The sequence below is a fragment of the Caenorhabditis elegans genome, chromosome IV (genome assembly GCF_000002985.6).
Source record: "Caenorhabditis elegans chromosome IV".
NCBI lineage: Eukaryota > Metazoa > Nematoda > Chromadorea > Rhabditida > Rhabditidae > Caenorhabditis > Caenorhabditis elegans.
The window spans coordinates 10,590,824-10,615,325 of NC_003282.8; the positions used below are offsets into that span (position 1 = coordinate 10,590,824).

General features: G+C 33.5%; 7 protein-coding genes and 3 non-coding genes across 13 annotated transcripts; 7 read left to right on the plus strand and 3 right to left on the minus strand.

Moving 5' to 3' along the window:
• Window positions 1-101: 101 nt before the first annotated feature.
• nkb-2 (Sodium/potassium-transporting ATPase subunit beta) lies at window positions 102-2,219 on the plus strand. The gene is made up of 9 exons (NM_069557.4): window positions 102-197; window positions 375-555; window positions 952-1,016; window positions 1,061-1,201; window positions 1,291-1,416; window positions 1,465-1,591; window positions 1,634-1,805; window positions 1,861-1,989; window positions 2,036-2,219. The coding sequence occupies exons 1-9, from the start codon at window positions 134-136 to the stop codon at window positions 2,153-2,155; spliced, it is 1,125 nt and encodes a 374-aa protein (NP_501958.1). The 5' UTR covers window positions 102-133; the 3' UTR covers window positions 2,156-2,219.
• On the minus strand, window positions 2,194-2,847 carry nssp-47 (Neuropeptide-Like Protein). The gene is made up of 3 exons (NM_069558.3): window positions 2,686-2,847; window positions 2,455-2,527; window positions 2,194-2,329 (listed from the first exon to the last, which is right to left on the minus strand). Exons 1-3 carry the CDS (start codon window positions 2,750-2,752, stop codon window positions 2,245-2,247), a joined length of 225 nt encoding a protein of 74 aa, NP_501959.1. The 5' UTR covers window positions 2,753-2,847; the 3' UTR covers window positions 2,194-2,244.
• Window positions 2,848-5,981: 3,134 nt separating this feature from the next.
• Window positions 5,982-9,322, plus strand: C43F9.11 (the record flags this gene model as incomplete). 2 transcript variants are annotated; one of them, NM_001268566.3, is made up of 5 exons in its annotated part: window positions 5,982-6,154; window positions 6,457-6,601; window positions 7,075-7,181; window positions 8,117-8,186; window positions 8,975-9,322. In NM_001268566.3, 5 exons carry the CDS (start codon window positions 6,110-6,112, stop codon window positions 9,205-9,207), a joined length of 600 nt encoding a protein of 199 aa, NP_001255495.1. The 2 variants fall into 2 exon arrangements, with proteins under 2 accessions (NP_001255495.1, NP_001255494.1); NM_001268565.3 differs by lacking the exons at window positions 7,075-7,181; window positions 8,117-8,186; window positions 8,975-9,322 and having other exon boundaries at window positions 6,110-6,154; window positions 6,457-6,618.
• Window positions 9,323-9,459: 137 nt separating this feature from the next.
• On the plus strand, window positions 9,460-11,031 carry R09H10.1 (Methyltransferase FkbM domain-containing protein). Its single transcript, NM_069559.7, has 6 exons — window positions 9,460-9,586; window positions 9,832-10,119; window positions 10,180-10,324; window positions 10,395-10,465; window positions 10,549-10,665; window positions 10,762-11,031. Exons 1-6 carry the CDS (start codon window positions 9,491-9,493, stop codon window positions 10,927-10,929), a joined length of 885 nt encoding a protein of 294 aa, NP_501960.3. The 5' UTR covers window positions 9,460-9,490; the 3' UTR covers window positions 10,930-11,031.
• Window positions 11,032-12,120: 1,089 nt separating this feature from the next.
• R09H10.2 (Methyltransferase FkbM domain-containing protein) lies at window positions 12,121-16,265 on the plus strand. 2 transcript variants are annotated; one of them, NR_131601.1, is made up of 9 exons: window positions 12,121-12,222; window positions 14,437-14,647; window positions 15,039-15,158; window positions 15,206-15,274; window positions 15,323-15,467; window positions 15,517-15,587; window positions 15,633-15,749; window positions 15,802-15,887; window positions 15,933-16,011. NR_131601.1 is itself a non-coding variant. In NM_069560.3 (8 exons), exons 1-8 carry the CDS (start codon window positions 14,453-14,455, stop codon window positions 16,009-16,011), a joined length of 882 nt encoding a protein of 293 aa, NP_501961.1. In that variant the 5' UTR covers window positions 14,430-14,452; the 3' UTR covers window positions 16,012-16,265. The 2 variants fall into 2 exon arrangements, 1 of the variants encoding a protein (NP_501961.1); NM_069560.3 differs by lacking the exon at window positions 12,121-12,222 and having other exon boundaries at window positions 14,430-14,647; window positions 15,933-16,265.
• On the minus strand, window positions 12,332-12,352 carry 21ur-12290. The gene has a single exon (NR_056558.1).
• Window positions 16,207-17,605, plus strand: R09H10.3 (putative 5-hydroxyisourate hydrolase R09H10.3; the record flags this gene model as incomplete). Of its 2 annotated transcripts, NM_001047515.6 has the most annotated exons (3): window positions 16,207-16,240; window positions 17,048-17,195; window positions 17,324-17,605. In NM_001047515.6, the coding sequence occupies 3 exons, from the start codon at window positions 16,207-16,209 to the stop codon at window positions 17,547-17,549; spliced, it is 408 nt and encodes a 135-aa protein (NP_001040980.1). The 2 variants fall into 2 exon arrangements, with proteins under 2 accessions (NP_001040980.1, NP_001040981.1); NM_001047516.5 differs by lacking the exon at window positions 16,207-16,240 and having other exon boundaries at window positions 17,056-17,195; window positions 17,324-17,549.
• Window positions 17,606-17,751: 146 nt separating this feature from the next.
• On the plus strand, window positions 17,752-19,029 carry R09H10.6 (EF-hand domain-containing protein; the record flags this gene model as incomplete). Its single annotated transcript, NM_001028165.3, has 4 exons — window positions 17,752-17,866; window positions 18,315-18,431; window positions 18,658-18,749; window positions 18,799-19,029. The coding sequence occupies 4 exons, from the start codon at window positions 17,752-17,754 to the stop codon at window positions 18,919-18,921; spliced, it is 447 nt and encodes a 148-aa protein (NP_001023336.1). The 3' UTR covers window positions 18,922-19,029.
• 21ur-14756 lies at window positions 18,238-18,258 on the plus strand. The gene has a single exon (NR_056559.1).
• A 4,035-nt stretch (window positions 19,030-23,064) lies between the features above and the next one.
• Window positions 23,065-23,234, minus strand: R09H10.11. Its single transcript, NR_056560.1, has one exon. It is a non-coding gene; the product is annotated as an Unclassified non-coding RNA R09H10.11 (non-coding RNA).
• Window positions 23,235-24,502: the final 1,268 nt, after the last annotated feature.

Consider the following 24,502-nt stretch of genomic DNA (forward strand, 5'->3'; position numbering starts at 1 on the left):
GAACACGTCGGCCCCTTTTGTTATGCCCTAGATATCACGACGATAGTTTTTTTGCCGTTGGTAAAAACGTGAGATGTGAAGATGAAGTGTGTGGAAAAATTTATTTCGAAGAAAACGAAAACTTCTTTTCGATATGGTTGGGAGCAATTCCTCTCGTGATGATTCGCAACAAAGAAAATCGTTTCTAGATAAGCAAAGTAAGTTGGACAGTGCGGGACATTTCCTGGGGTAAAGATAATTTTAGCGAATGTCAGAGCTCTCATAAACCACAGAGAATCGATATGGTTTTATTTTCTGACTTCTGAGTTCCAGATTCCAGTTCTTCTTGAAAAAAAATTCTATAGAAATGAAAACCATGTGAAAATTATTTGCAGACTCTTCAAAAACCGCGAAAAGCCGTGTTGGGTCTTCAGAAAAGAGTAAAAGTAGCAAAACGGAGAAATCGACGCAGCAGTCTGAAAAGAAAACTGAAAGAAGCACGGCAAACACAACGATCAAATCTGAAGCGCCGTCAAAGAAGTTGATCACTCAACAGTCTACAGCTTCTATTCAGAGGTAGAATGTTTGGAATATATAGATTCCTGCCTAATGCAGTCTGCTGCGTCTAATTTGTTTTCAGAAGCCCAACCGATTGGGGAAACATTTGAAAACGCGAACCACGAAAAGGCGATTCACAAAAAGGGGAAACAATGTAGTTGCAAACCTGGCGTTTTTAACTTTTTCTTCTCGGACATTGTTTAAATGCAAACGTGGATCAAAGTTTATTGTTAATTTCACTGTTTTCCAATTGAAATAGAACGTGAAATCACGGATTTTCTATTTCATAAAAAACAGAAAAAAAGTTTATTAGAGAAAAGGGGGAAACGTTTTCTAATGTTTTATCAATTGGTACAGCCTCTGTTTTCAAACTAATTATTATAGTTGCGGTTATTTTTATATTCGAAATTTCAGTGTTGGCCGTCGTGGACCGAAAATGAGCGATGGCACAGAGTTTGATGCAGGACCTTACGGATACAGTTTGTTTAATTTTTCCGTTTCATATTTCAATTACATATTTCAGTCTTCTCCTTCATCTTTCTATTTGTTCTTTGGGGGTTAGCAACCATGCTTGCCATTGCTCTTGTTTGGTTCAATTTTTCTCGCCTCGATCGTCAATATCCCATCTATTTCGGTGATGGATCTTTCCTAGGTGGTGCTCCAAGTGAGTTTTGTTTATTTATTTGTTTGCATTTCGACTCATTTTTGTTGTCTGGTTTTCGGTTGATCACACAGCTCGCGTAAAAATTCCAGAAGTCTCCTTCGATCCGAACCCACGCCAATTCTTGGAGGATGGCACTAAAAATGCCATGTCATGGAATATTTATGAGTTTTCGACGTATGTCAACTACTTGATTCGTTATAAACAAGTACTTAAAAGTTTGTTTGTGGTTCATAAGCTTTAAAGATTGTATATTTGATATTCAGAGTATTCTGGTGGAATAGGAAAACAGAAGGTTAAAAAGGAAGAGATGTGTAAGAATCAGACAATGACACGAGAAAATGCTTGCAAATTTGATCGATTGACAGATTTTGGAGAATGCACACTTTCGCTGTAAGATTTCATTTTTTTCCATCAAAATGAAAATCTGATCAGAGACAATTTGGAGCGTGGATTTGGATACAGTAAAGGACAGCCGTGTATCATGTTGAAGCTGAATAAGATTGTCGGATGGGTGCCAAACTTGTCTCCTTCGAAAAATAAAACCAAATGCCCCTCTGGAGATTTGTGTTGTGGCCAAGGAATCAAATTTAAATGTACTTCGAATGTAAGAACCTTTTAGAATTATTTATTACAACAGAAGTTAGAATAATCACTTTTAGGCTGACGTCAAATTTGAATATTTCCCTAAAACTGGAATCCCTACTTGTTACTTCCCATATGCCAATCAAGGAGGTTACGAACAGCCCTATCAAATGGTCAAATTGACAAACATCACTGTTAATAGAGAGGTATTTCCTAGATTTTACTTGAAACAAAACAAATATATTTTTTCAGACTACTATCGAATGTGCTCCTGAAGATTCTTCGCTGAACACACTCGCAAGTGGAAAGACCAATGAGGCAAGGTTCCATATCTTGATGACAAAAAATCGACCAGTGGAAACTGTTGGTTAGAATAATTTCTGTGAAATTAAATGACAATCAAAAAGGAATCTGACAAATAAATTAGTTTATTCGATTTTTGCGGCAATATGAAATACGATTTAAAGCAAGTTGCGGCAAAGTTCGAAGCTTCGGAGTGCTAGCATACAGTCGATTCGTGAGGCACGGCTGTAGACAACTGGTGGCCTACAATTTAAATTGTTAATAATCAAATTATAATGGGTTATAACTCTTGAATTTCTATTCCAATCACATTCATTTTTTCCATTATAAATTAGAATGATAGAAAATAAGTTTTGAAATCAACTCACCGTCTGTCGAGAAGTTTGATAAGGCTGTTTTGGAATTCTGGAACTACTTCATCGGCTCGTTTGTCCATTGGATCTGGAATGTAGTGAAATATGTGTTTCGAACTTAATGAGCCGGAATTTTCTTCGTTAGCCTCATTCGTATCCTACTGCTAACACGCGTGAAAATTTGTTTTTCTTAATATGAACTAACATGGAAGCCGTACATTATAAAATTCTGAAACTGAAGCTCACCATATGAGGATGCTGAGACGCAAACAAGCAGTACGAGCATAACGAGAATAATTGAAAATGATGACATACTGTGACAAGAAAATCTCGTGTGTTACCTGGAATATTTAATTGTGCTTGAGAAAGCTTAAAGCTTTTGTGACTAGAAGAAATAAGATGATGTCAAATGAGAGGAGATGTGAAATCTAGTGCTGCAGAAAAATGAGAGCAGAGGAGCACAACTGGGCGGAGTCTAATGGAAAGGTAGGATAGGACAATGGGAACAATAGGAAGAATATTAGGGGTTGGAATTGAGGATTAGGTATTCCAGATTTCTAAGTATGCACGTGGTCTTCGGATGATGAACCCAGAAAGTTCATTTTATTAAATTCGAACGGAAATAACAAGAATAGGTGGGAAGGTAAAGCTAGACTCCGGAAAGAATCTTTTACGCAAGTAAGACTAAGTAATAGGAAGTGAGATTTTCACAGACCAAAATGTGATGTGATAGGGAAATACAATATTGAAGTAAGCCCAGACAAATGTAGACCGAAAACAAGCCACGGGCGAAGCCCTTTTTCTGTTGAAAAATCCTTGTCTATCTCAAAATAGGTACACACGCTTATCGTCTAATCGCTGAAAAATAAATGAAACCGTGTTTTGAAAAGTGTGATGTCACATGGGACTTGAAATTTAGCAACCTAGCTTCCTATTCCGTATTCCGGTAATTTTAGATTATTAAATAGATTTACAAAAATTTGTAGCATGAAAAATTGCACAAGCTGCCGTAGTTACAGTCAGATATCACCATAATTTTTTTCTTTAAGGAGTAATGTTTTTTTTTGTAAAAAAAACCAAATAACGCAAACTTGTTTGTCACAACACGAGATACAAAATTCTGAAATTCTCATTAGACCAAACTAAACATGCTTGCGCCTTGTTTTTTGTGCAAGCACCATTTGTAAGACCAGTATTTCGTGTGGTTTATTTTTCCAGACAAAAAGGAAAAATTTGAGCAAAAAATGTTGAAAACTTTGGTGTCGAAATACAACCACAAACAAGGTCAGAAATGTGGGTAAACTCGATCCAAGAAATTGCCTGGATTACTTATTCCGATTTGAATGACGTACTTCTTGAGAAAAAAGCTGATGGAATCAAGGAAAATGTATGGGAATTTTATCAACTTCGTATTTCTTTCTCATGTAGTATTTCTTAAAATTCTAGCGTGATGTCATGGGGAAAATACACTCGAAAAAGATATTTTGACGAGATTTATGTGGAAAATAATACTTCAATAAATATAATCAGTGTAAATTGATTAAATAAATATAGATTTTTCTGAATGTCAAACATCATTTATATTTTTTATCAGACATTCGATTGGATCAGTGTCTGCAACGCCTCACACTCGCCTCTTTACTCGCCCTTCTGAAGCCCTATCTGAATTTTTTGAGTTTTCATTTCACGTTCTTATTTTCTAATTTTGATTTTTTTCAAAATGTGTTCAGTTATTTTAATAAGACAATACTTTTTGAGATTTTGAGATTAATAAGACAATGAAAACTATCACAAAATTATTGAAAACCTTCGTAACATCAAAAAAAAATTCAGGCACCGGATCGTCCAATACCCTAACGTCCGGTTTAGTCCAGGCATGGTTAAGTAGGTTTAATAGTCTTGTTTTGAATCTTTCATAAAAACGGCAGTATTATAGAGATTACAAAAATTAATTTAGTGCACAAAAAAAGATTCTTCTAGAAGACGATAAATCTTTCGAAGACAATAGTTTTTTCTCGGAATCACAGTTCCCGATTTCAAATATAAATATTTACGAATTTTACAACGAAAACATGGAATTATGATGGTCATGATTGTTAGGGTAAGAAAATATACCCACTTTGTCTAAAGTAAGTAAGCTTTTGTCTAAAGTAAGTAAGCTGATTATGTTTACTTAAACACCCACGGGTGAATATTATATGAAAGGGAAAAAGCTAAAATGGAAAGCAAAATGGGAAGAAAAACATTGAAAACATCAGATTTACATACATCATGGGGTTCACAAAGAGGCAACGCGCTTTATCTTAAAATAGTCTATGGACCAGAAAAAACCCTCCTCTGATCCTCTTCTTGCGTTGGCCAAAAATCCAATTTCGATAATCTGCTAAATTCAGATGGTACTAATAGTAAGAAACCAGGAAAATAAAAACAGGGTCGCGTGACCAAGTTTAAAAAAAAACTGACTTATTTGTTGCGAATACCTATTTGGCCGTTCGAAAATTGTTTTGATAAAAAAATATAGAAACCATTGGAGTTTTCTATCGTAATCTAAACGGCTGAAGTAACGGGTTGATTTATATTAGGAAACATGAAGAATACAAGAGACTACTTAAAAAACAAGTTGCACAGTTAGATTGCTAGGAGAAGTTTATATATGTTTTTTTTCTTTCATCATAGATCAGCTCCAATATTGGATAGGTACATGTCAATTTCAGAAGATATAATAACAACCTTCAGGAACAAAATGAGATCTTTTTGCGTGGGTTACTACAACTTCAGCTTTCAAAGTGTGTGTGTGTGAAACGGAAATTGACAAAATGGAAATGATTATTTTTAGATGCAAATGACACCAATGTCTATGTTGAGCATCATTATAGTGATGTGCAAATTGGTGTATCTTGGAACAAAAACGAACTATGTAAATTTTTGATATGAAGAAGAATAAGAAAAGTGAAGTGGAGAGGATTAAAATTTTCGCACGTCAATAAGTTTTTTAAATGGTATTTTGACTCATTTTGATTCGTTATGTCATTGTATCCGTTAAAATAATATATTATAGAAAGGAATCGCGAATCAAACATAGTTTTACTATACGTATCTGGCTGGAAAAACTAAAAAGAAATTTGTTTTCAGGGGAAAACTAATAAAACCTAATACATCACAGTTTTAGGAATTTTGTTCAGAATATTCCGGTCAGTGAAACTAGCTATCCGTTGTGCTCCATTATTGAAACTACCAGTTAATAAATGCTGAGTATCATCAGTGAGGATTTTGTATGTACAGTGTTAAAAATTGATAATTTTAGCTTAATATAAGTAGTTTTAAACAACATCTTTATTATTCAATTAACTTGGTTTTAATTTCCACCATCGCCTTTTTTACTTTCGTCTATTCACTTTTATTAAAATTTCTTCAAATGATGCGTCATCATCATCCAACAAAAAACCGACACAGTAAGCACATAAGTGTGTACTTCAAGCTTATCCTTGTCTCACAACCGGACCGGTGTTCTTCGCTTCACCATCGAAACCATTACAAAAGTCATAATGTTGTGTCGTAACTAGCTGGATCCCGATAATCCGCTTTCAGAAAAAAAACGAATTGAAACGACAACTACTGTAGACGACTGTTTGAAAACGAAGAAACACCTGTCATTTTCATACTTTTCAAAATGTTCTTACGCGCGATAACAGCTGTTCTGATGTATTCAACATTGGTAAGTTGGATATAATTACTGATGACGTTAACTCAAAATTTTAATGTTTCATAATAGATATTTTAAATTTTTTGAAGCTAGAAATTATAAGGATCAATGATTTTTAGAGTTAATGTAAATTTGTAAAATATTATAATTCTCGGACTTTTCCACAAAGTTCTTTTTTTAAAAATAAGCCTAAAGCATTCGAAAAATAAAAACAGTTTTCATATTTTGACAGAACTTTTTAGTCTAGACGGACTCCAAAAATGACTGCATTGCACTTCAACTTGTGGCGCAGCCTGAGTCTGACATATTTTTAGGGAACTTGTGGTCCTGAAAAATCCGATAAAGAAAAACCGGAAACCTCTGAACAAATTGATCCGTCAATCTACATTCGACAAGGCATGATGAATGGATTGGGAATGGGACAACATTTTGGAATGGGACAAAATTCAATGAATCAAGGTGAAAAATCTAGTTAAAACATTTCGCCTTAAATAAAGACGATCGGCAATAGGCACTAGCCAATTGTCGCTCTGAATTCAGAGGTTTCATCGTAGGCAGGTACACCTTCAGTCGAATAAATACCTGCCACGTAACTATTTTTGTCTTGACAGGTATGTTGTTCTAAAAGTATTACCATATTGTTTACTTATCTGAATTCTAGGATTAACTTGAATTATTGACTTTGCATTTTCCTGGAAGTATACTAATTTTCTAATTCTGATATCACAATAATATTCTGACTAATATAATATGCTTGTTTTTAAGTGGAAGCAACATAAATCATGAGATCAGAAATCATTGTCCTCGATGTTATGATTAAAGGCTACAAATCATAATCACAATGAGAACACAAAATGTTTTTTTTTGAGAAAATGGAGCTTAGTGACGTGTCTCCATAATGAAGGTATATTGTTCCATATAGCTATTTTCAGTAAACTTCGCCTTTACATGCAAGTGTGCATCAAAGAACATCAATCCCCTATCACCGGCCCCAATGGATGCTAATGCTTTGGCTCAGCAGCAGATTGTTCAGTTACAGGTAAGGTTTTGGCACATTAAAAAAATATACTTAAGAAATTTTGAGGTTTCAAGTTATTGTGGATCATCTATTACTTTAATTTCACAGCTTATTTCACATGCTTGGTTGATTTAGGAAATATAATTTAACAGTATTTTGCAAAACTATTGAGATTTAGGCTGTCATGGTTGAGCAATGCGGTGCAAGACTAATTAAAGAAATATGGTAGTTGACTTTTCCTATGGAAGAGTAGACAATTTCTTTGAATGAATTCAACCTTTGAGTAAGAAATTGATGCCAAAATACTTTTATTGTTGCGGGATGATGATCAAATTATGGAAGTGTTGACAAATTCTGTCTAATTGCAAACACTTTCAGAAAATTGAAAAAAAAAACCCATTAAGGGTTTCTCGCTCGACCCAGACAAATGTTTTCTTTGCCATTAAAATACGCTGGGCTCAGTCGCAGGTAATGACTTTAGAGGAAAATCCTATTAAGCGATATCAGATAAATGTATTGTTATACAACCAACTCTATTTTTCTTTGGAACACATTAATAAATGATTCATATAGATCTTTGAATGGCTTCTCAGATTAAGCTTTGACTTTAAAATAGACTGACATCAGTATGGAAAAAGAATAGTTTACGAGCTTTGAAATAACTTTTCGCACCAAGTATATCTCATTTTCTAAATGGGATTTTTAGTGCTTCTTGTATGTAGTACATTGCTTTCCACATCCTATTGAATTCAAGAATCCTAGAATAGAAAACAGGAAATAAGGGGAGACTCTCGTATTTTCTTCAAATATTCTGAAAAAAAAGTTTCGTATTTATTTTGAAGCATCGAATCGGAAACATTTATGAAATCCAAGGGGTCTCCAGATGACGTGAACACACAAAGAGTTAAAAATGAAAATGTCATGTAGCGGAGGAATCGAATGAATTAAATTTGCAGGAGCAAGTCCGACGGCAGCAGGAAGTCATCAATCGGCAATCAGCAACTAAGAATGGATTCGAGAATTTCAGTAAGTAAAAGTAAATTGGCCGCCAAATACGATGTTATCAAGGGAGTGTTACAAAATTGGAAATTACAAAACGATAGGTGATTTGCTAACAATTTTGTATTCGAAGTAAGACATTCTGTACTAATTTTATGTTCCAGAAAATTCAATGGAAAAACTCAAAAATCTAGATATAGAATATAGAAAGAGCCTTTCATGTATTACTGTGCTATTTCAAAATTAAATTTTGTAATGACCACTTACAAAATATTGTGTCCCGACAGGTAAGCTACGCCCAGAACTAATTACTAGATACTAATCGGAAAGTGTTTTGCAATGTGAACTCTGAAAATGTTTCGACAAGTTTATAAATTATTTTAAGTTCATTATCAAATTAAGAAAAACGTGCAAATCTTAATTTTAAAAAAAAGTTCAAGATAATTGGCAACAAAAATTTGCAGCTGCTGCGTTCAAAAAAATAAGCACACTTTTCAACGAATAGCTAATTTTTGACAACAATAGTGTAAGCAGTTTTACTAGTTTTATGAATAGAAATTTTTTGTTGACTTTAGCCATTGTGATCCTTTGTAGGATCATAGAGACCAAGTAGTTGGAAAATGAATTTCTAATAAGACAAAGATTTCGACAACTTGGAGAGAACATTCCCTTTTTTTTTGGATAAAAAGAGCTTTGTGAGCTCCAATTTTAAATGTCCATTCTTTTCGAACCACACTGTCAATCAAACTTAATGCTCCGTAAAAATCGATGTCTCAACCAAAATAACAAGAATAACACAACTTCTTTTTTTCTAGCTCAACTGATTGCTCTTGCCAACTCCATGGATTGTCAGTGTTCTTCCGATAATTCTGGAATGGGTGGTCAAGTGGGAATGGGAGGTATTTATGCAAGTCAAGGAGGAATGGGAGGTCCTGGTGGATATCCGCCAATTACTCACGGATTTGGATTTCCTGCACAGAGAGGTGTACCAATTACAACATTCGGAGGAACTCAACAAATGATCGAAGTGCCGTATGCAAAAGTTTAAGAGAGGAATTGAATATTACTTTTTAAATTTATTTAATTATTGAAATACTGTGTCTTTTATCAACATTAACATAGATTATTAATAAAATAAACACTACTTTTGTTTGAAAAAAAAACGATTACAATTTCAGAATGACGATTTGTAATATTTAGTAATATGGTTTTTACAATTTCATAGGTTTATGAATTTCATAACCAAAGTATCAAAGTCGCGACATCGATCGTTTGTTCCCCAGTTTTTGGTTTTTTACCTCCTACCAATTTCATTGTTTTTTTTTATTTCTATGACGCGAAGTTCGACAATATTTCTATTAGCTGCTTTCACAGCGTTGGTACTATATTTTTATCATAATGATATACCTGTGCTAGGACACTTACCGGTAAATTATTTTATTATTTATAACTGATAATTGGTTTATCTTATCCTTTTAATTAATTTGCACTAAAGTTTTCTTGAGATAAAAACGCCTGCCTGCCGGCAAAACAGTTTTTTTGAACTTTCAAAATTAATGGGATTCAGAAACTAGGTGGTAGATAAGTGTGTATGTAAGCCGGCAGAAGAAATCCACACATTTGACTTTGTGTCTGCCTACAATGTCAGTTTGATCACACTACTATTTTTCAGTTTATTGTCAGAACAAGTGCGGATGAAATATATGAAAATTGGTGGGAATGTATGCAGCCAGATATGCTGACACTGATGAGATCAGACGAGCAAACATTTTGGAATACTCTGGAGAATCCAGTTCAAAAATGTGAAAAATTGGGGTCTCTTCAAAATATTATTATGGAACCGTTCACCAATTTGGATGAGACAAAGTATTCAATATTACCAATTTGTGAAAAACCTGACATGAGTGTTGTGACATTGGGTGTGGGACAAGATGTCAATGCAGAGACACAGCTATTACAGGTTAATTCAATTTTTTACTGAAAGTTTGAGAACTAATAAACATTTGAATTTAATATTCAGCGTCTTGGAAATTCTTCTCTGCTATTTTTTGGAGCGGATCCGATAGTGGAAGGGAATGACGAATCATTTTCAAAAGTCGGCACATTCTTCCCATTTGCAATTGGAAATAGTTCGAAAATGGGAAAAGCTTCAGTTCTTGAAAATGGTAAGAGATTTGAAATTATATTGAAATATCGTTTAAAGTTACTTCAAATTATCGACTTCCAATTTTTCAGGAGTGTATGTTGATAAACGAGTGGTTCACGTAGAACTTATCGAGTTTTTGAAAGGAATTATCGGGAAAACGGTTTGTAATTTTAAGATAAATTAAATTTTCATAACTGCCACGATCAGCATGAAAGCGTTATAAAATTCGTTTTTTTATTCCAGTTTTTTGACAATATTTGGATTGACGGAGAATACGCTGAATATGAATTGTTTGATTACTTTTATAATGGTGGAAAGCTGGATAAGGAGAAAATTACAATTTGTCAGTTTAACATGGAAGTAGGTTTTTTGGAATGGTTATACATATGGATTTGTAAGAGCAGGACTATAAATACTTTAACAATACCTTTTATTAAAATAAAAAGAAAATTTCAGGTGCATCTTCCGACTCTTCGTCAACAACAAGAATTTAAAGAATTTATTGTAAGAATATACAACGACAAACGTTACGCTTTCTTCCGCCCGGTTCGCGGAAATCATATTCGTCTTTATTTTGTCAATTTCAAGGATCCGATTTGTGCGAAGAAGTTCATTAGTGGGTAGAAAATTTTTTTTTTTCATCTAATTGTTAGTTTTATTTTTGTTGCATGAGTTGAAGACCTCGATTACATTATGATTTTTTGCAAATAAAAAAGTTCATACTTTTTCCAACTTGCTCTACAGTTTGACTTTAATTTTGTTTGTACTTTGCCAGAACGCTGATGCAAGTGTAGAATGAAAAAAAGCGACACTTTGCACTAAAAATAACAACTATTTTTATGCAAGGAAGGTGCGAAGAAGAGTGAGAGAAAAGTGAAATAGCAGATTAGAAGTTTGCTGTTTTATGTTAAACAAGCAACATTTTTGCCAGTATAAAAAAGAAAGATCGAATCGAAACATATAACTTCTGTAAACTTCAGTATAAAACTTACCGAATAAATCCATTTTTGGAATGAAACATTTTTATTCACTTTTTTGAACAATCATTATTACTACTTTATTCCTACTTTTACTGTTATTATTACTGTGTTTTGTGCATGTTTGTTCAGCCAATTTAGTAGATATGTTATACAATTTTGATTTTAAAATATTCAAAAAAAAGCTTTTATAAATGGCTTTATTTGAAGTTTTGCACAATTGCACATTATTGATACTTATAGTTTTGTAAAACGTAGATTTCATTCCTTGTGTTATTTGCCCGGTTTTCTGTTTGTTCGACGTCCTGCAAGAGTATTTCAATGCTTTACGTGTGTGAATCATGTTTTCAATAAAACATATGTTATATTCTAGTTCACGCTCAATACTATTGTAAAGCTTTGAGAAATTGGATTTTAAAAATTTAGCTTGAAACTGTTATTGCTACTTTAAATAAATAATGTCATTCATGCCATTGCTACTTTCAGTCAACAAACTATAATAAAAAATGTTTGACCGATTTTGCCTCTTCAATCTGGCTATTGAGGATTTCCAAACACATTTTGTATATATATATATATGATTTTCGTATTTTCAAGAAAACCTAAAATTCGAAGTGGATCTGTTTGAATGAAATACTTCCAACACAATTCATTTCCGCCCTCATGTTTCCAAATAAAAAGTCATTTATTACTAGACTGAGTTTGAAACAGATCCATGTATATTGATCAACTATCGGAGTTGCCTACGCCCCAAAAGCGCATGTCTTGCAAAAGAAAGCTGCTCAAATAATCCCAGTGTCTCATATTCGTTATCTTGCACAACCTTTGATTTCATTCATTTGATCTTCTTGTACCGATTGCAACTATTGTACATGAAAAGCCAATTTCGCACGCTGCTTCATACAAATTCTTCCAGCTTTAACAAAACTTCATTGATACGGTAAGATGTTCAAGTTCTCACGAAAACCAAAGATTCTAAATGTCTTATTTCATATGAAAACTAGATGGGAGCATACAAAATTATATGAATGCTTTTTTGATACTATAGTCTTTTCTAGGAAAACTATTCATTGCGGGTATCCATGACAATAGCTTTTAAATGCTCTTAGAAACCGGAAATATATTGTATCTAAGTTCAAAAAATTTCGTTTTAAATTTAGTTTCTTTGGGTTTGTCAGTGCTCATAGTTAGTTTTTTTAAATTATTATTTTCCATACCATTTTAAACTAAGACCGTATCCTCCTAAGATGCTTTCAACAAGAAACTGAAACCAAAAATATTAAAGAGAAAGCTAAAAATGAAACATTAATCGAAAGTGCCTGGTGATTTCCCTAAATACATTTTCAGTGTTTGAAATTTGAGCACCGTCACCTTACTTTTCTGTTTGTTTTTTCCGACTGCTCTATTACACGTTCAAAAAGAAAACTGTCAAAAACAAAGTGCCAAAACTTACTAGAGCTGCCCATTTACTCTGTTAATATTTTTTCACATTTTCATGAAGAATTCACTATTTTGAATCGCTTAGATTAAAAAAATATTTACTCCTTTTTTTGTTTTGGAAATTGAATTCACAGCTTTCCTATATGCTTACAGGATTGAAAAAAAAAACTTTTTGGGAGGATAAAACCCATTTGTATCATATTTTTGTGTGCCTCGTCTTTCAAATTCTTTGCAATTTCGAAACATAATGCACTCATAAAATTATATGAACAACGACTTGTACATACATACTTGTTTGTCTTTCACCACGCTCCTCTAATCAACCTGTGGTTTTGTGATAATGATAAAGTAAAAGTCGTTTAAAAATACATCAAAACTTGGCCAAATAACTGAAAATCTTGGTATTCTGAAAATCGGTACTTCCTTTTGTGGTACCAAAATGAACGAAAAGAAAGGCATCGCGCTCCTTGATTCGAAAAAAAACCACTACACAATTGTTTTATGATTATCTTTTTCAGTCCTATGGTACTACTTGTTTAACTTCTCATTGAAAAACTTGAGAAATCAACTTTTTTCCCGCTTATTGCTTCTACTTCTCTATTTCCTTTTGAAAAATCGTATTTTGGTACTCTTTTACAAATATCGAAACTAATTGTAAGTCGTATTCTGCATCAGGCAATGGAAATGAAAAAAAAACTCCTCTAAAAAATCATGAACACGATTTCTGATAATTATGCAGTGAGGAAAGAACGAGAAGAAAAGATATAGACTTTAAATTTAAAAGTTGGGTTAATCATTTTCATTACAAAAAATGTAAAGAAAATATTAGCGCGAAAATGTAGACTTATTTAGTTTCTAAAGAAAACTTCAAATCCATATTTAAACATTTTAATAAGAAAAGCTTTTACCCTTTGTTTTGGAGGAACAATTTGTTTTATTTAAATTTCTAAAACTAACACAAAGAATGATTCACACACAAAAATACAACAAAAATACAAAAATACAATTTTTTTATTGTTCGAAACATCAACCAGTTTTAACGACACATTTCTTTGCACTGTTCAATCTAGGAATTTCTTAAAATTTCTTGAAACGAAAATGCTCTCTCGTTTAAAAACTGTTTATTATAAATATATTGGCTAACTCAAGTCTTCTTCATTAAATTTCAGTAAAAAGAATACACTATATATAATTTTTGTGTGACATTAATCGCGTTGTTTCATTGAAAATATATACAGACGATAAGAGAATTTTAATTCCAAAATTTGAAGCAAAATTTCTTGAGAAACGTAATGTTTCCGGCAAATTACTTGCATCAAATATCGACAAAACTCTTTTTTTTTTCAACTTTGAAGATCTTTTCTTCTTCAATAATACTATGAAATCGAACATTTTTGTTTTGAGTGACAAAGATAATAACAATAAGGAAACTAACTTCAAATGATTAATAACCTTTCTTTGAAATTGAAAATTCTTCCCATAAATAATCAATTCGTGGCTTCCACTGTATTCATTTCAATAAACGCGGGGCAGAAAATCCTTGTCATAAGCTCAATAGAACAATCAGCCACGTTTTTTTCATAGCCAACTCAAATATTGCCATTGATTATTCAACATTCGTTTTGCTAATTTTCCCGCAAAAAATTCGTATTCTCTCACTTTTTTGTACTTGTACTGCAACAATTCTCTATTTTTAACAATTTTATTTTTGCAGAAACTCCAAATCCACAATGCGGAAAAGCAGTGCAACTGTATTCTTTGCTGCATTATCTATTTCATTGCTCCTTTACATAAGTGTTTCCAATACGCCGACTCCGCGATTTAACTTTTCGGATTCTGCAGTTAGCAAAGTTTGGAGTAATTATACTGCTTGGCATGACTGCTTGATGCAAAATATTTCAAAGCTTCATGACGATCCTAACGCGGTAAGTGTAAATATAAAACATAAGTTTTTTCGGTTATTTAACTTTTTTATGGATTTTTTTCTGGAAAAATGAGGCAAAAACCATATTGAAAATTTTGCATCGGAAAATTTTGTTTTTGACATGACTTCGTAAAAGCGCCCGGATTTATGCACCTTTAAGGAGGAATGTCAGAATAAAGTGAGATTACGATAAGTAAGTTGCAAAATTTCTCTCAGAAAGATCGGTTGCAATTTTATAGAACGTTTTTTTTTGAAATCTGTTAGCTTCCTCAGTTCAGTCAGTTTCCTCATAACCTCAGGTTTTTAATTTAAGAAGATTCAATGTTCCTATGTTCCCATTTTGTCTCCAAGTTACCGCCGAAAGGCGAGTTTCTCTTAAACTATGTTTACAGCTTTGGGGAAACCTGTGGCGTGGACTCAAAAAATGTGAAACTATCGACGAGATGAAAGGATTATTCATTGGTGATTATCCGAATTCTGACGAGACAAAACGACATATTGTTCCAAAAATGGTATCATTCTTGAAAAAGTACCGTAATTTCTAATAAAATCATTAAAGGAATTGCCAAGTGTCATAATCACACTGGGAATTGGACATGATACAGGAGCAGAGGAGAAACTAAAGAAAGTGAGACAATCAAATATTAAGTTAATAGAGTAATTTTTCTTTGTTTAGGGACTGAAACACGGATCCGAATTTTTTGGAGCAGACCCTATGCATGAAATTAATGAAGACCTGTTCACCAAACTCGGCGGAAAATATTTTCCATTTGCAGTTGGAGCTACCCCTGGTCTTGCAGAAGCTAGTGTTTTAATCAATTGTAAGTAACATAAATTGCTCAACCAATGTTAAACATTTGAATATTTCAGCCACCTACACTACTAAAACGGTAGTCAACGTGGACATTATATACTTCTTGAAGAAATTGGTGAATAGAACTGTGAGTTTTTATAATTGTTGACATTTCAAATTCAATTTTGTTTAGTTTATCGATGACATTTGGATTGACGGAGAAGGTGCGGAATACGGATTGTTTGATCATTTCTACAATGGTGGAGCTTTTGATCAAAATGGAATAACTTTCTGTCAATTTAACATCGAGGTATTATAAAGTCTAAAGGTTATAAATTTTAAGATTAAAATTAAAATTTCAGATTCACCTGCCAGATAACCTACAGAAGAAACTTTTCCACGATTTCATTTTTCAATTGTTGAAAGACAAGCGATATGCCATTTATAGGTTAGTTGTCCACGCGAAAACTGATAAAGAACTTTCATTTTCCAGGCCAGTACAAGGAAGTCATATGCGCCTATTTATGCTCAACTACGCCAACGAGGAGTGTGTTTATAAGTACATTCTCTAGAATTTTTGATGTTTGTTATGGGTTCCACGATCTCATCGTGCATTATTGTTTTTTTTTCTTTTCTTGTATTTTACTTTCTCTGGGTCTCTTTTCTTCGCTCTTTTTCTTGCTCTCGTATCATTTTTATCAATGAACAAAATCGATAATGTTCGTATTTAACTGATAAAACGGCACATTTACAGATCATTGTCAGAAATGAACAAATTCTCGCTATTTTTTGCTCTCACAGGTTTGATATTTTGAAGATTTAAAAAAAAATATTGTAGTACATGTAAACTTAACATTGTTTTTCATATTTTATTAAACTTTTAACAAACTAATTGAAATGAGAAAGCGCAAATATACCTTCTGCAAATAACAAACACTGAGGCTCACGGTAGAACATATATGTATTAGGTAAGGTAAGGATGGGCAGCAAATCGATTTCCAGCTAACATCTAACTAGGATTTATACGTTAATTTATTCGATCTTCAAATGAGGTCCTTGTCAAAATTGATAGCTTTGTTTTGATAGCATCGATTTTTATGAAACTGCGACAACTTATGTTATCAACCATATTCTTTCATTTGATAATAGTCACAAAATTTTTTGATAGCCCGAAGAGCCCTAACTTCGAACCAATTTTTTCCGATCGGTTCTTTTAAGAAAACTCCGCACACAAACCTCATTTCGAAGGTGAAAAAAGCGAGATTGGAAAATAGCCAACAATAATTGGCTCCGAGTTAGGGCACTTTGGTGATCAAAAAAATTTTGTGACTATTGTTAAATGAAAGATAATGGTTGATAAGATAAATTCCCACAGTTTCAAGAAAATCGAGATAAGGCGAAAAAATATATGGGTTTTTGAAGACTTAATAAGATCAAGATGTCCAATTAATCTTTTACTGTTTCAAAGCGTATTTAATAAAAACACGACTTTTCAAATTTAAAATCATCGATAAACTATAATTTTTTGTGTCAAAAAATTTTGTGCCAGTCTATCATGGCAGCCATAAAAAACGTTTCTTTCAGTTGTAAAATTTATACTATTTTCAGCAACATTGATGACAATCACGGAATCGGCTGTTCCAACTGCTTCGATTTCGGCTCACGTCCTCGACATTTCTGGTGGCTCACCAGCTGGAGGTGTTCAAATTCTCGCCTACATCCAGCAAAACGATGATTGGACTAAAATCGGATCTGAGTGAGTTTGAAAATTATTTTATGTGGGAAATTAATATCTTGTATTTATAACAACACGTTTTTATTTTCTGACTCTTCCAAAAGAAAGTTACAAAAGCAATATTTACTGAATTTTCTTAACTTTTCCAGATTCACGCAAGACAATGGGCGTGTTGATTGGGTATCTCCCGATTTCACCCTAATCCCTGGAACCTACCGATTGGTCTACATCACGGAACCATACTACAAAGCGAAGAATGTGGAGAGCTTTTATCCATATGTTGAGGTTGTTTTCAACATTCGTGATGCAACACAACACTACCATGTTCCATTGACTTTGAGTCCATGGGGATACTCTACATACCGTGGATCATAACTTACTAGTTTCTCAATTGTTAATATATATGTTTGTCCAATAAACCATCGCTATATACAAGTTATGTTATAAAGTGAATTGAATCCAACCGAATGCAAGACGTCGTAAACTTTTTTGCCGGTGCGGAATTCATCTTGCAGATCCGGTATCCGAGAGGAAAAGTATAAAACTGAAGAATGGCAGCCATGAGTCCGCGTGTACGATGCGTCGTCTATTGCTATTGCTTGTAATTCCTGTGGCATTATGCCAAATTACACCTGTACCCAAGATGGATATTACCCCGATTCCAATTGATAAAACTGATCCAAATGTTAAAGGTGAGATATTCAACATTGTTATTGGAAAGTGGCTTTAAATTTCATAAAACCTGCACGAAATGTCTGAAAGTTCTGCTAATTTTCGGACAGTTTCTTTAGTATTTTAAACTCATATTGATAAAGTGGCGATATTTAATTTTTCAACTCAAATGTTAACAACAAAAAAAACTTGAGTGCCATGTGGTTTCCTTCAAAAACTGTACTCTAGTTGGTGGTATCAATTGATCAAAAACCTAAACTAATATAAAAGTAAACACCAATTCCCCTAATTCACCAACACCAATTCCCCTAATTCCGATAAAAATGACTTGTTCTTTGAATAAGTCACGTTTCAAGTCAATCAGATTTTTGTTTTCTAAACTAACAGTTGATGGGGTGCTGTAACAATTTTGATGATTTATAAAAAAAACAACAACTGTTCTAAAAATAAAAATTTGGGGGTTTTTAGAGTTTCAACGCATCGACTCAAACAAAGATGGGCAGCTCACATTCACGGAATTCTTGCTCTCGGATCACCCGTTCCTGGAGCATCAGTCAAGAAGATTTCACGGATTTGATACAAATGGTAAACAACGAGTTGTATTTACGGAAATTCTACAAGTTTTCATTAAAAATTAGTGCCGAAACGGGGAAAAAATATTTCATTATATAATTCAAGAAAAATTGCAAGCTTCTCTCTAACTATTACAGATAAAGCAGCAACTATTTTAAGATTAATGAAATATTTGTATTTACTCGCAATTGTAGAGTTTACTGATAGTCACAGTTCACGTTAACAAAACAACTTCCAGGCGACGGTACCGTAACAAAAAAAGAATATGAGGAATATTTCAAACGACTTGAGAAACACAAGCGTCGCAGTGACATGTTCTTCAATAAATTTGTAAGTTCACAGTAAAACTTAATTAATTTCTCAACAACTAAAATTTCAGAATCGAGACCGCCGTGATCCATTTCAGGCGTCGTTCTTTGATTCATTCCCGAAGAATTCGCCGGGCGAGGAGTCGCGTGAGCTATCTGGGCCGATCCACAATCCATCAATGGTCCTTCTTTGATTTCTTTGGATTTTAATCAAATCAATTAGTGATTTATAAATACGATCTTTATTGTCTGTACCATGTTCAAAACAAACAAAAACCGTAATAAAGTCCCTAATATTCTGCTAACTAATCATAGATCATTTCAAAACATTCGCAATGCAAAAATAATTTTTTTCTTTTTCAACATTTCAATTCAATTCAGCAAATTCAGCAAACGAATCACAAATACCAATGTACTATTCGCATCAGTATTTCTTTTCGGGTCGACCCGAATCACAAGAGATACTGTGCCTATTGTCTTCATCAACATCTCTCTCTTTTTCTTTTTTATCATTTCTATTTTTCTCAATTTGCAATCCATCCTTTTCCAATCGCTTTTCTACGTCATTATCATTCCTGATACAGCAAAGATGATACGAATCTTTGGTTCTAACCTTTTTGTACAATCGAATAAAACAACGATCTCTCAAAAAGTAACCAGCCAAGCAAAAGATTGTAAGCGCGCCGGAAATCGACTGTAAATCATATGATCCTGGGGTAGATGGTGTCGTTCTGATTTGATTATACCAACGATGGAATGAACGGAGAATTTATGACACCCGCTTTTTTCTCGAGTTGAAATTAGTTCCATTTGAGTGGGTAGCAATTTTTTTACAAAAAATTGTTTTCCGTGTTAACTTGAATGCTTCTTCTCTCTAGAAATAAATTTATCAATTTTGAATTAGTTATCTTCAAAAATCGATTTTTGGGAACCAAAAAGTATTAAGGAACTTATTTATTCTGGTATTTTGATCAGTATGATAATTGATCTTTTGATACTTCCTTCTTGACAAAAGTTGTTTGGGGGACTTTCTTGAATATGGTTTATGTATATCGACTGCAATCAAGGAAGTCGGTAGTCTCGGTGCTTTCAACTTTACTGATTCTCTTCCAAGGACAGCAGTTTCGTCATAAAGTTGAAGTTTTTGAAAACTCTTTACTTTGAATTTTCATAAACTGTATTTTCAGAATCCCTTGAATCCTGAAACGTTAATTTTCTGAAATACTATTTATTGGGTTTATATTTTCAAACAAAGAAGCTCATCGAAACAATACCCCTTTTGTTTATCTATTCAGTTTTTTGTTTCGAATCGAATGAAATTGTTTGAAATTCGCTCCAAATCAAATTAATCTTCCTTTCCATCACATTATTCTTGTCATCTATCCACATCCCTTTCTCTTCCCATCCTCACCTGGACATCTTTGCAGCCAGCCACACTTTTTTCTTGACAAGTCATAATATCTGCATCAAAACTGTCTTTGTTCGCCCAATCTACCAATGACCACTACCCCTTTTCCCAATTTCTCAATACCGTTTTACTCATGGTCAAACCAAAATTCTCTTTCATTTACCACCATGAACTGTTGTGTCAACAATAGATTTGATGACCGAACATCTTGTCGAAAAAAAAACAACAATTTCAGCTGACGACAAACATTTTCACATTTCTATTCAAGAATACTAAAGGTTGGGTAACTTATTCTTCAATAATAATAAGGGTTTATGAAAAAAATAAAAATAAAAACTGTCCAAATTGGGGTGCTTTCACCCACATTCGTAAACATTTCGCACCTAAAAATATAATTGCAGGCTTAAAACATCTCAAGTTTTTTTCAAGAGGGTTTGCAATCCAAACGCGTGGGTGGTGGCAATTGTGTTTTAAACTGAACATGCCATAAAATGCAAATGTCAAGATGGAGAGGTAACCGGCGGAAAAGAAAAGAGGGAATAAGAACAGAAAGTTAACTAGGACAAGTGTGAAAATAGAAAGATCTAAAACTCCTAAAACAGTAAACTTTTACCTAGCCAAACTTGTATAACTGAATATTGTATTTTCTTGCTTCTATTGTATGCAAGACTATTACTGGAGGCTACCTTCAATCAGTAATCATAGTGATCGCAATCTTACCACCTTTATTTCACTGACCTTGCTTTATCCCATCTACAAGTTTCAATTGGATATGATACGATTTTCTTCATGTTTATCATTTCAACACAGATTCGAAAAATCTTCATTCCATCTGTACCTCTTATTTCTTTTCCAATACAGTTTTTATTGAAGATTCCATTGAAACTGTAATATTGCGTAAATCTAGAAAATTGTTTATTCTTCTCGTATAATATTTTTGTTGACGTTATCGTTATGATTTGAAAAATTAGTTTATTTTGAGATAACTCAATGTTTAAATAACTCACGAAAATGTTTCAGATTTTTCTCAAAAAATTTCGTAAAATAATCAAAAAGTTGCAGAATTCCACTTTTGGAGAAATTTTACGAAAATTGAAAATAGCTAAAAACCATATCGAATTTTCCTGTTCGAAATGCTTATCTTGTGTACCAATAAAAACTCCACAGTCCAAAAAATAGGTTACTTCAAAAAGGTTTACACTCTGAACTTAACACGGTAAGCTCAGGAGCTTACTGTTATTGACATTTTTAGATGTTTGTTTTCAAGATGATGCAATTGGTTTAAAGTTACAAAAACTTCAGCCAATAAGTTTTCATTCAGATCAGTTCCAGTTTTTTTCCAAGAGAGCAATGAATTACTATCTGCATTGAACGTCTGAAAGTTTTTATCTAATCAACTATGAATAGCTAACAACCAATTAATAAGATCAACAGATCATATCCAGCCGCTTCTTCTCCCATTCCTTTCTCTCCCTTTCCATTAAAGTTTTTCATTCATATCCATCACACATCGTGCGATCAACTTTTTCTCCAATCTTCTCAATTTCTCACATCGAACTTCCGATGATAATAAAGATGAAGACCTAAACATATATACTCAAGGCTAATCATGTTCATAAAATGGTCAGGCTATATGGGGAAGACTGTCTGGTAGTACATAATAGCTATAATGTAGTAGATCAACAGATATGTAGCCTGCATCATTTATTTGTAGCAGTTCAGAATATTCAGATGACGTTCTGATAAATGACTGATGATGTTCGATAGATCAGTCTTGACTTTCATCATCCGATTCAATCATTGTTTCTTTTTTATCTTTTTCGTATCACTTTTTGGTGGTTTTGTTTTGTAGTGAACGGAATTTCTACGTAGTTGTTACGTAGTTAGTTTTGATATAAACAACAGTATTAATCGAAGAAAACAAAAAGTTAGGAAAAAATAAAGCAAAAAAAAACAGAAAAACACCTAGGATTGTCGAAAACTGGAAGTGGGGGAGACGCCTTGACCTAATTTTTTGTTTTGTTGTATTTGCCTGGAAATAGTCTGGAATGCCAGAAATTGTGTAAAGTGTAAAGTTTAGGAAATTGTCAAGAAAATGACTGTAGGAGATATTTAAAGCGGCTATTTTTTGTGTTTTGACGTTCATTCGAGTTGAAGATCTATTATTTGGAATATGCTTTCACATTATTTTTTATTTTAGCAAACTGTATAGAAAAACGTCATATTATTTACTGGTGAATAGTTCAACCAGAAAGTATGTTAAAACAAGTATTTAATGAATATTCAGATTTGTTGTTGAAATAATCAGTTACCAAGATCTGAAATTTGTTTAAGCCTAAAAAGTCATATTATAAACTTAAAAGTACTGCATTTTTAGAAAGGATTTTAACTTTATGGGAAAAAAATTTCAGTCAATATTGTCAATATTGATATGATATCGGATTATTCCAACTACACTCGTGCTTCCTCTTTAAGCTCTCCTGTTTATTCAAAATTGGCAAAGTGTTTAAGCTGTCATAGCCGATAGTAAGTATTTTTTTCAAGATAAATGAAATCCCTTCGAAACATGTTCATTTCTTTTTGAGATTTTCTCACAGTTCATGTAAAATCAATTTAACCAAAAACTTTGGATACCGTATGTATTTACAGTTTTGAAAGCGTGATTTGTGCCCATCATTGATGTCTACTCTTACTCATCTCCCAATCAATGTATCTTATATCTCTATCATTGACCATGCTAGAGCCATTTTGGATACAAGATCAAAAAGCTAGGCTTCTTTTCGTTCTGGTTTGTCCATTTCGGACGTTTTCCCCCTTTTCTCTCAATCAGAAACCCATTCGCGAACGCATTCATTGTACGGTCCATATATATTCAAATACAGCCCCATTTTCCTGCCACTACTTTTTCCATTTCTAGCCTATACTGCCTTATTGGTCAGTTTCTTCTCCATTTTCTCTGACGAGACCGTCGGTTACGTCATGACGCCCTGCCCCCGCCCGCCCGCTTGTCTCATCCCCCGCCCCCGGTTTTTCGTATTCGAAGCAAAGTCAAGGCGGACGTCCGTCTGGTGGAAGAGTATTCGAGGGTCGGGCGCAAAATCCCTTATACTTTTCGTTTTTATCGCAACTGCAACACAGTCCGTTCGCCGAATTATGGATTTTATCGGAGAGGGGAACCCCTTCAAAGACTTGATCTTTGATTATTCCCAATTTCCTTATATTTCTTCCCTCATTTCTTGACTTTGAACATCATTTTCAATTTCTTGTAACCGTTTAATGGTCAAAAGACGAACTGAACTTTGAATGGTACTTCGGGTCACCTGATGGGTGACCCGTTTGACCAATGACTTATTTTCGAGACCATTTTTTCATGTTCAAGTGGAATATTGAAATTCTAATTGGTAGACCGGTATAAGTGTAAATAAACAAACATGATAATAACCACACGTCATAGTTATGAGAAAAAATTGAGGTAAAAAGGAGGGACAACCTTGAATTTTTGCATTGAAAACTTTTTGTTACAGTGTTTTCTCATACGTGTCTATAATTTCGAGTTATGAATTTGTCTCCTTCGAGATTGAAATTTGTATCAACTTAAATAAGAGTACGCCTAGAGTTAAGCCTCTGTTTCCAAGTTTTGTTGGGTTTAAAAATATTTGCCAGTGTTTGTTTAATTTTTAGGGTGCCCAACTATTAGATAATACGTGTATAAAGTTGACGACAATGTTAACTAGATTTAGCTTTGGACCATCAAGGCGAGCATAACTCCATAAAGAAAGTTATCACTTGAGCCAAGTAAAGTCATGAATCACAAAAAAAATGCATTTATTGCAAATGGCACCTGCCCTGTAGTCATAAATTAAAATATTTGTATCTATTTTGAAGATAACACATTTTCCTTTTTTCATGTTTCAGGTAAAACGGCAATGTTATTTTTGATTAGAGAATCTTTTGATTGCATTTGTCAATTTAAAACATGTATTTTCTTCCAACACAACTCAACCCATCTTTTCTACCTTTCACTGAATAAACAGTGAATCAACAAGTTCCTAATGATCTATAAAACTTCCGGATCAGCTGTAATCAACAACATGCAAATCAAGAACGTCATCCAATTTGCTTCCCAACATTTTTTTCACATCATTACACAGACAGTGGTGTTCTCTGGCCTTGGCTGGGCGGGATGATTGGGGGAGAGAGAGAACACCCAGAACCTGTCCGATATCCAATTCAACCTCATTTTGATGATATGTTAACTAGCTCATCATGCCTATCAAGGTCTTTTCAGTGTCATATTGCTTTTGTTAACTTTGAAACTTTTGCGAAATGTAATTGTTATTTAATAATTATTTCGGGCGGTACAATCT